This window comes from Pinus tabuliformis, chromosome 7 (assembly GCF_031772625.1).
Source record: "Pinus tabuliformis cultivar Carrire ecotype Pingquan chromosome 7, CPIR1, whole genome shotgun sequence".
NCBI lineage: Eukaryota > Viridiplantae > Streptophyta > Pinopsida > Pinales > Pinaceae > Pinus > Pinus tabuliformis.
Window position 1 is genome coordinate 1406176740 of NC_142293.1, and position 10507 is coordinate 1406187246.

The window sequence follows — 10507 nt, forward strand, 5'->3', positions numbered from 1 at the left end:
GACAGACCTCATAGATAGGAGTCTATGATTTTTTTTTTTTGCTACATCAAGAGTCTGATGTAGGAGCATCCTGCTCAGAATATTATTGTTCAGTTGGTTTATTTAGGTGGTGATGTTTTTAATTATTTTTAAGAATTTTGTATAGATTGAGTGAGAAATCTATGTGTGAGGTTTTCAGTTGTGAGAATATCAGGGATAATTTATATGTGTAAATCTCGTAGAGATCTTAGGGATTACGATATCCTCGAATAGGAATTAGTTGAGTGAATTATGGAATTAATCATGGATTTAGTATAATCCATAATTATGTAATTAATCTATAAATGTAAGCCTGTGAGGAGATTGAAAAACAAGTGTTAGAGAGTATTAGAGAGAGCTAAGTAGTAGTGAGAATAAATCAGAGCACAAGGTGTTCTAAATATATATGTAAATACTCTTATGAAAGAAAGGAGTTTTGCGTTCAAAATGTGTTTCTAAGTGATCTTTTATTATGTAATTTTCTTTCGTTGATTCCTTAAATCGTAGGCTGAATCTATGTTAAATATAGGAAATTGTGTGTGGAGTTTGGTGTTTGAGGATCGCCTGAACAAAGGCGTTAATTTGTTGATCGCCGATTGAAAGCATACAAAGACTAAATAAACTTGGTGGAATGAGGAAACCTAACAAATTCGCGAGAAAACCAGAAGAAGATCTGAATCATCTGATCGAACAAATCCATCATATCTAACGGTCATCGCATGCCAACAAGTGAGGACGCTAATTCCAAAATCGAACGCAATATTTTATTAAATTAACTTAATAGCTCAGTTAATCGTGACAGTCTATTTGAAGAGCTCAGATCGGACGGTAATTGTGTCGGAAAGTGCATGAGATTTAATTTAAATTTCGAACGCGATATCTTATGGACTGTGATTTAATCCAGTTGAATTTTGGATCGATCACAGCCGTTCATTATGTATGGAAAAGATCCGACAGATATCGCTCCAGAAGATGCATGATGGTTAGCATAGTTTTCGTGCGCGATAAGGTTTTCATGAGATTTTAATTTGTTTGGGTTCTACTAAAGAGATCAGGGTCAGATAGTTTGGTAAACAAGGAATTTAATTGGTCAAATTCTAGATTTGACTAATAGGTGCAGCTTAATAATTAATTTAAATTCCCGAATTATGTAAAGATGTGGTTTCACTTCATCAAATGTTCATGTTATGTGCTTCTAGAGAAACTATATTTATTAACTATGGACCAGAGTTTAAATAATAAAAAATGATAAAATCTAAGAAGGAGAAGTTTATAACAACTAACATATATTGAAATATAAGATAACTTTTTCTAGTTATTGGAGGGGGTTTTAGTTCACATTATAGATGGCTTTCAAGGGGGCTAAGCTAAGCATCCCAACTAACAAGACAAGAGGGCTAGTAACGCTGCAAACTCTTAATTTCATTATGAAAAAAAATTATATCGTTGTGACCTTCATGTTTCTCCTTTAGGACCCCGCTAGGAATGTCTTAATCTGCGAATGAAGGGTGATGGAGCTCAGGTATAAAGTTATAGAGATATAAAAAATAAATAAAATAAAATAAAATAAATAAAAATAAAAATAAAAATTAATTAATTAATTAAATAAAATAAAATAAAATAAAAATAAAAATAAAAAATGTATTTTCATAATATATTTCTCTATTTTATTTTTGTATTATATATATATATATATATATATATATATATATATATAAAAGATTGTTTGAAAGAAGTAAGTTGCGGTGAAACTTTCCCGAGTATAATAAAAATTACTCTTCTTTATACCAATAATATTTTCCATTTGGTAAGGATTCCTTTCTATCTTAGAACGTGAAAAAAGGATCATAATAAATAAATCCAAAAAGATCATATATGATACTGGTAAATATGAAAAACAACATGAAGGAAAACTTATTGTGGACTTGAAAACAACATAAATCACCAAATATTTAAAGATTAGATAAAATAAAACTCCTTTATGAGAGTCTCATTACTCCTCTTATATTATATGGATGTTAGGTTCTTGAGTATCATGGAGAAAGATAAAACAAATTCAAAAGAATGTTATAACCCATGATATCAAAATTAAAGGAAATACACCCTATATTGTGCACCCCATCTAAGAAAGTATTTCCCCATATTCAAAACATGGCTATATAACCCATGATATCAAAATTAAAGGAAATACACCCTATATTGTGCACCCCATCTAAGAAAGTATTTCCCATATTCAAAGCATGGTTATGCCCAAATAGTTATCATATAAGAAGAGGTTAAACAAAATTAAAGACAAGAGGTTTCTTGATATTTCTTTAAACTCTAATCAAAACCACCATCATCTCAATTTGGGATGGCATAAGGACCCTCAATCTTGGCCAAACCATTGGAGCATCAAGGAAGAGATCATTCTCCAGAATAAGGATAATATTAAAAACATTATTACTTCAAACTTTAAGGAGCAAAATTCACTATGTTCATGGAGATAGTGCACCATAAGAAATTCATCACCAAGGGGTCACATCAGGAAGAGCGACACAAAGGAAGCACTAGGTAGTAGTTTGGGGAAGAAGGAGTCACATTCCATAACCCTGCTCATATGAAGAAGGAAGTTGCTTAAGCGAGTGGGTCACCTACCAAACCCATCATTGTTGGGGAAGATTAGTTTTTTCTTGTTCGGGGATTTTTATCTCATTTTTGTAATTTCTGTTGTGAGGTTGCTTAATAGTATGCATAAGATTCCAGAGAGGGTTTGGCTATTGGCCAACCCTAGTTTTCAAATTTACAAATGCACCTTCAGTAGCTCCCTGTGGAGTGTTTTTCCCCTAAAGATGTATCTATGTCTATTATCATGTACGGTATAAAACTCCAAAAAATGAACAATTATGTAGATGCTCATTTTTGCTTTTCTCAAGTAATAAAATTCACTTTAAAAAAAAAATAAACTTTTAAGGAGAAATTGTGTTGTGATGAGTCAAAGGGGAAAATAAAATTAAGGTATTATATGGAGGTGATGAACACAAATCTTGAAAATAAAAAGTTATCTCCTTAGAGTAAGGAATAAAATAAATATTCTTATAATAAGAATAAATTGTCATAAAATTCGTAATGAAATTTTGTGTTGGTGGATTCAAAAAACTTTTTGAAATAAAAAAGTTTAAATCTCAAATTATTTGTGACACTACTAAATTTCTTAACCTTTTAACATTAATGCTTTTAAATCATATAAATAAACTTTTTTAAAAAATCCATATAATATTTTATTTTCACGGGAAATTAAAATTTAATAAATATTTTTCTATTTTAATAAATATTAATAATCATCTTAATATTAAAAATATATAATTAAAAAATAACATTTTAAAATTAACAAATATTTTATTTTATTTTTAAATATAATATTTTGGAAATTCTTTTTTAAAGCGGAGTTGTCTGAATCCATCCACTGTTCTATTAGAACCTACAATCCATCCATTATTCTATTAAAACCTAAAATTCACCAAATAAATTCACACCATAATATCAACAAAAATAAATTCACACCCCAATGATCTTCAATTTAGCTGGAAATGTGCATTTCATCTATTAGACAAACAACTCCGTTGAAAACCCTGTGTGTTTAAATTATCTTTGACAACTTGCCACCTCGTTTAATAATCGATTATTACATTTAATTAATACATGGCATTGTATTGGCAACGCAAAACCTGCACTTCAATGCGTGAGAGAGGTTCAAACTTAAGAGTGTCAGAAAGTCTTACCTACAAGACTTGTGTAGTCAAAATGACATCGTTGGTAAAAGTTTTATATACAACTATTCATAATAAATATTAAACAATTTATTTTATTATATATTTTAAATTATAAAAATTAATTAAATTATAATTTTATTTAAAAAATATTATTATCAATGATAATTAGCAATTGTATCAAAAGGTACAAAGAGAGGCCGATAGATTTATGAAGTTGGAATTGTTGAATTTTTATAAAAGGTCGGGCCACCTTCTCCGCTGCTATTGATATTGTACAGTTTATTAAATATGAAATAGAGTAAAAGATATAGGACACAGAACAGACTGGGAATGTAAGATCTTTATACTGGAAGTGAAAAAGAGAACAAAGCAGCATGTCAAAGCAGAAATACTTAAAGAAAACCACAAGACTTTCTATTCATTCACATGTATTTAAAAATGCTGACATGACTGAAACAAAAAAGAAGAGAATTAGAAAATTTCATGTAAATGTATTCTATTTTAAAAACAAACAACTAACCACTCTATAAATGTCATTGCAGAAGCCCATGTAAGGTATACATATTCCTATATAACTTTTTTGAAAACAAAAACAAAGATAACTTAACGTGAGTAGCATAACATCTAGCATTCCATGAACAATAGAAACCACACTCAAAAGGCCAAATCTATGTAAACTGAGTTTTTATTAAAATTGTAGGTACAAAAAAACTTATGACACTCCATAACTATGCATCATGTTTGGTGGAACATAGTAGACTTATTACACTTGAATACTTCTAAATATTTTACTTGGTATTGTGTGTTTATCACAAGCAATTATACAGGAGATAGTTACATGCTTTGCAATGTATTTTTTGAAATTTTACATATGGTCTACACATAGAGACATGTTTGGTAGCTAATAACTAAACATATATACAATGAAAGTATTATTTGGCTTCTAAACATATGTACAATAAGAGCATTTTATTACATATAGATGTAATTGACAATGAGCAGGTAATCATATATGCATGATGGGGCATGGCATCGGCAACAAAGTTGTTCCTGCAATTGACGCTGCATTTTTCTGTGTGTGTCACTTTCATGGATGTGAATTGTTATCTTGAGTATTTCTTTTACCTTCTTTAACAATTCAATGGTTGGATGCAAACGGTAAAGAGGCAATGTTTGCTGGGGCAGGATGCTGAATTTCTTGGCAATACTCATACAAAAATCATAAATAGCTTGTATCCATACCTGTTTCCATCCAAAAATAAAATATTGTAAGTGACAATGGATGTGTTTGACGAAAGCATGTTTTTTAAAGCGCTGAAGTAAAATAAATAATTTTTTAAAGAAAATTCTAAATTGCAGTGAATGCTAGACCTTGCTGTTCTTGGCGGGAAATATTTTGTTTGAATATTTGAAATAAAATAAATGATTTCAAACTAATATAAAATCATATCAGGTTAAATGTAATAGAAAGCAAATGTATGTGAAATTTGGTTATTGCAGCAAGTGGTGTTTATCATGTGGGTAATTCTGGAAAGCAGGTTGTACGATTGGCTAGAGTATATTCTCCTGCATAGATTTTGATGCAAGCAATGATTCCTCTTGTTGTCTATGCTTAAGATATGGATTCTTGTGCATTTGTGCAATGCGTGAGAATGGGAATGCTGGATTGATTTGAATGTCTACCAATGAACGCACTCTTGAAATTGCAGTGAACGTTAGCCCTTGTCGTTCTTTGGTGCCGATGTCTACTGTTGCTTTGTCTAATGTCATTCCTTGTGACTTGTGTATCGTTAAAGCCCATGCCATTTGAAGTGGTATCTGACGGCGTGCACCCCTTGTGATGGGAGAAATGGGTACATATGTTGGGTGTGAAATGTCCCATGGTGTTCCTTTGTATTGTATAAAGTCGACAACCATGAAGGATGGTAATTATGGGGGCTTTGAACCAATAGAATAAAATATTGAGATGACCTTTCCAAGTGCGCCATTGACGAGGCCTGCATGTACCCATAAGTTGCTGGTGAGCATAACTTTTTGTTCATTGCATAAGAGCACTTTTGCAGGCAAATTCTCATCTTCCATTGTAGTAGGAGTTCTCTGCCTTTGTTGTTCTGCAGAGCAAAGCGCTACTAGGATGTTCAATTTTTTAAGCATTTTCTTATTATGCAAAACAACTGAGTTGTTTATTGCATATAGGTGCATGGATTCTTCAAATGTGCGTTGCTCTTCATGTGTAAGAGATGAACTTGTTGTTGACATTAGGTGTTGCCAATCTTCAAGTGTAGATATTCCATTTCTGAGATTTGTGAGTATTTTTCAGAAAGCAACCTGGGACGGGCTAGCTCCTTGTTGACGAAAAACGAGAGACGCTGTATCCCTGGTATGATATCACTCACTAATGGGCATCTTTATCCTGATTGTAATTTTCAGAAATATTTCGGAATCTAATATAGCGAAGTTAATTGTTTCATCTCGCTATTATCTGTTAGATTCCAGTTGAATTGATAGTGTATTAATGTACCGATGCACAGGCAAAAGGGTCGTTTTACAGTTTACCAACTGGAAGAAGAGATGGAAGCATATCGTCTATAAACGAGGTCGACTTGCCTAGTCCCAGAGAACGAGTTGCTGATGCAGCTGGACAATTCAAAACGAAGGGTCTCAATCTCCAAGATATGGTCGTTCTTCTTGGTATGTGATTAGATGTTTTTAATATCAGATTGAATGGACATTTTTATTGGATGGCAAGTTTTTAGAATATTTTAAAGTAGTATAGATAAACAAAGTAGCTGGCTCAATTTGTATAACTTTCTTATTTTCCTTATTAGATGGTAGATTTTGAGGGTATTTTAAAAGTAAGATCAATGAATAAAGTAATTAGGTTAGCTTTCTGATTATCTGATTTTAAAATATTTCCAAAACTTACTATCCATAAATTTGCAAACTGAAACTAAAAACGTCCTAATGATTCATACATCAAGTGCAAATAATGAACAATGTCTCACTAGGCTAACTTTAAAATATTCTCGAAATCTACAATCCATAAATTTACAAAAGTAGCTGATTTTAAAATATTTCTGAAATCTACCATCCATAAATTTATAAACTAAAACTAAAATGTCAGTTTTTAACTTGGTGCTTAATGATTCATACATCAAGTGCACATACAGTAAGATGTCTCACTGCACATACACTAAGATGTCTCTAGGCTGATTTTAAAATATTTCCAAAATCTACCATCCATAAATTTACAGACTAAAACCAAAAAAATCAGTTTTTAACCCGGGTGCTTAATGATTCATACATCAGGTGCACATACAGTGGGGGTGTCTCACTGCGCTTTCTTCAGCGATCGGCTGTACGACTTTCAACAAACGGGAAAGGCGGATCCTTCCATGAATTCCAGCTTTGTAAAAATACTGAAGAAGGTTTGCCCGTCTCCATCGACGTCTGAGACATCGTCGCTTGACAATGATCCCACCGTATTCCTTGACCAAGGCACTTCGTTTCTTATAGACAACAGTTATTACAAACAACTGGGAATGGGGAAAGGGGTTCTTCAATTTGATCAAGAACTAACCAGATCTAAGACAACCAAAAGCACGGTAACAAGCCTTGCCACCTCCGGAGCGGATTTTCGCACGAAGTTTGCTACGGCCATGATAAAAATGGGCAACATTGGCGTATTGACAGGAAACAAGGGAGAGATTCGATCTCGGTGCAGAGTTGTAAATCCTAAATCCACCAAATTGATTGACAGCACCAAGTGAGTTCCCAATGATCTGAAATAATATTAAACCACCAATGCTTTTTGATTCAATAGTAACAAAGACCTGGTATCCAATACTTTTGGAACAGAAAGAATTGAAATAAAAGTTGTTAGCCATGATCACGCCATGGGGGTCTTGTGTTTTTCCATGTTCCAGTCGGTTTAAAAATGCTTATACAATATTTTCAGAGAAATGCACCAGTTTCTAGTTGGATCATCCTATCGACAAGCCGACATCATCTTCCTTTTTTTTTTTTGGGTGTAACTCCAAATTATTTGATATAATGTTACTTACAAGATTAGATGATGGCCTGTAGCAACCATCTGTAGACATGTTCCCTTGCTTCTGAAGACATGTTTTCTGTTCATATGGGTCAAGACAAAAGAAACAAACACTCTTCAACAACAATACTCAAATCTATTAGATGATGGCCTGTAGCAACCATCTGTAACCTTACTTTTGTATTTCGAATCTGAACAGTGACTTTATACAAATCACCAGTCCACATTTATTATATATATTCTGCTACAAAATTTCAAACGAACCAAAGACCATCACTCACTTTTGTGCTTCTAATCTAAACACTCGTTGCATCCAGCCCATGCGTGGGAGATATATATGTGTACATATAACACATACGAAACAATAGAAAGAAAATGGGAAAATATAAAAATACCCTGATAGTGACCTATTTGTTTCCAGTGATAAAGAAAGGTATCCGCCGAGGATTGCAGGAGACAGAGTATCCGGATCTACTGCTGAGGTCAATGTTCTAAGTTTCCCATCAAAGGTGATGGTAGATGAAGCTTAGTGCTTGCCAAAAAGCTGCCAAAAGCCAGGGAAGAAGAACAGCAACAACAACTGTCAAGGAAAAAGCAGTGAAAATATCTTCGAGAGGGACAAAAGAATTGGAAAAAGCAGTAATGCATATCTTCGAGAGTGACAAAAGAATTGGAAAAAACAGTGATGCAACTCAAAGGGCCAGGTTCAATGCACAGCAGAACTGGAGGTGAAAAGAAGGCAACTCAAATATTTGGAAAAAGCAGTCAAATTCAAATCAATGGTTGAAACTGTCAAACTTGATCAAACGGTTCAGGTTAAAAGTGTTGACAATTGTTGATGCATAGGAAGGCCTATCGGCCTAAAAATAATTAATATAAGTTAAATATATATAAAAAAATTGTAACAAGTATTTTAAATATAAAATTGATATTATTTTATATTAGAGATTTTTAATTTATAAATAAATTTTATTTTTAATTTATAAATAAATTTTATTGTAATATTATAGATGATTACTATAGCTTATTAGTACTATATATTCAAAAAACTATAAATTAATTTTATATAAAATTTGTTTATATAATATTTATTTAATTAATAAATTTTAATTAAAAAAATATGATTACTTTATATCTTTATTTTATTGGTGTATATAACTAAAATTTTTATAACATATTTTAAATAATTATTGACGATTAAACATATTCTAAAATCCTGTACATAATAACAAATTCACGATGGAAATCGAGGTAGATGGATGTCTCATTTTTCTTGATATTCTCCTCTCTAGAATGGATGATGGTACTCTCTCTCACCGGGTTTTTCGCAAGAAAACGCACACTAAACAGTATCTTCATGTCAGTTCTCATCATTTTCTCGCACAAAAACTCGGGGTTCTCAACACCCTTGCGGCCCGTGCTCTAAGAATTTCTAATGAGAATCACTTAGAGGAGGAAAAATCTCATCTTCTGAAAGTTCTTGAAAATAAAGGCTATAGCATATAGCGAGGCCTCAAAGCTTTTCTAAGGGCTAGTAAAGAATCAAGGATTAAACCTTCTCGTGATGATACAATCTCCAGTGTTCAACTTCCTTTTATTCAAGGGACCACCGATAAGATTTTTCATATCCTCAAAAAGAATAAAGTTTCTGCTACCTTCAAACCCCTTAATACCATTAAAAATTCTCTTAGATCCGTCAAAGACCCTGTAAACCCTAAAGACATGAAAGGGGTCTACTCCATACCATGTTCCTGTGGGATTCCCTACATTGGGGAAACTAGCGGCTCCATTAATTAGAGAATCCAAGAACATGCAGTAGATATTAAGCACAACCGCTCTCGTTCCTCGGCTTTAGCTGAACATGCAGTGAAATCCAATAACCATGTGTCATCACCAAGATTGATCACTTCCATCATAGGAAGCTTCGAGAAGCCATTGAAATTGAAAAATGTGCTATTAATCTTAATAGGGACGATGGTTGGAAGTTAAGTAGAAGTTGGATCCCCACCCTCTTTTCATAATTTTTTTTAAATAAATATAATAATTAATAATTGATTATTTTTATTTTTATATTGCAATTTATATCCTCTTTGACCTCCCTATTAAAATATTATCCAATCTTTTAATATAATAATATTTAAATATAATTGTTGAATATTATTCATTTTTAATATAACCATATTAAACTTACTTTTAATTATATATTTAGGAATATTCAATTCTTATTATATTATTAAACTAATCTAACTAATTTTGAATTCAATATTATTTTAATTAAAAATATTAATAAATTAAAATAAAACATAACAAAATAATAATAAATTTATTCAACTAATTTTTTAACAGCTAATTCATAATAGTTATTTCCTAACTGTCTTTTAATATAATAATATTTAAATATAATTGTTCAATATTATTCATTTTTAATAATAACCATATTAAACTTATTTTTAATTATATATTTACAAATATTCAATTCTTATTATATTATTAAATTAATCTAACTAATTTTGAATTCAATATTATTTTAATTAAAAATATTAATAAATTAAAATAAAACATAACAAAATAATAATAAATTTATTCAACTAATTTTTACACTGCTAATTCATAACAGTTATTTCCTCACTACTAACTCTGGAACAGATGCATCCTTGCTATTTAAACATTTTGACTTACTGGTTTT

At 31.4% G+C, this 10507-nt stretch overlaps 1 protein-coding gene across 1 annotated transcript; it reads left to right on the forward strand.

Moving 5' to 3' along the window:
* Positions 1-4789: 4789 nt before the first annotated feature.
* Positions 4790-7540, forward strand: LOC149252913 (peroxidase 57-like). Its single transcript, XM_089454310.1, has 4 exons — positions 4790-4844; positions 5271-5326; positions 6302-6461; positions 7080-7540. Exons 1-4 carry the CDS (start codon positions 4790-4792, stop codon positions 7538-7540), a joined length of 732 nt encoding a protein of 243 aa, XP_089310436.1.
* Positions 7541-10507: the final 2967 nt, after the last annotated feature.

Bases quoted from the DNA above. Each gene is read 5' to 3' on its own strand.
- LOC149252913 (XM_089454310.1), top strand. From the start codon at position 4,790: ATGGGGCATGGCATCGGCAACAAAGTTGTTCCTGCAATTGACGCTGCA. The intron at 4,845-5,270 runs GTGTGTGTCACT...TGGTTATTGCAG, and splicing joins AATTGACGCTGCATTTTTCT to CAAGTGGTGTTTATCATGTG. The intron at 5,327-6,301 runs GTATATTCTCCT...ACCGATGCACAG, and splicing joins AGGTTGTACGATTGGCTAGA to GCAAAAGGGTCGTTTTACAG.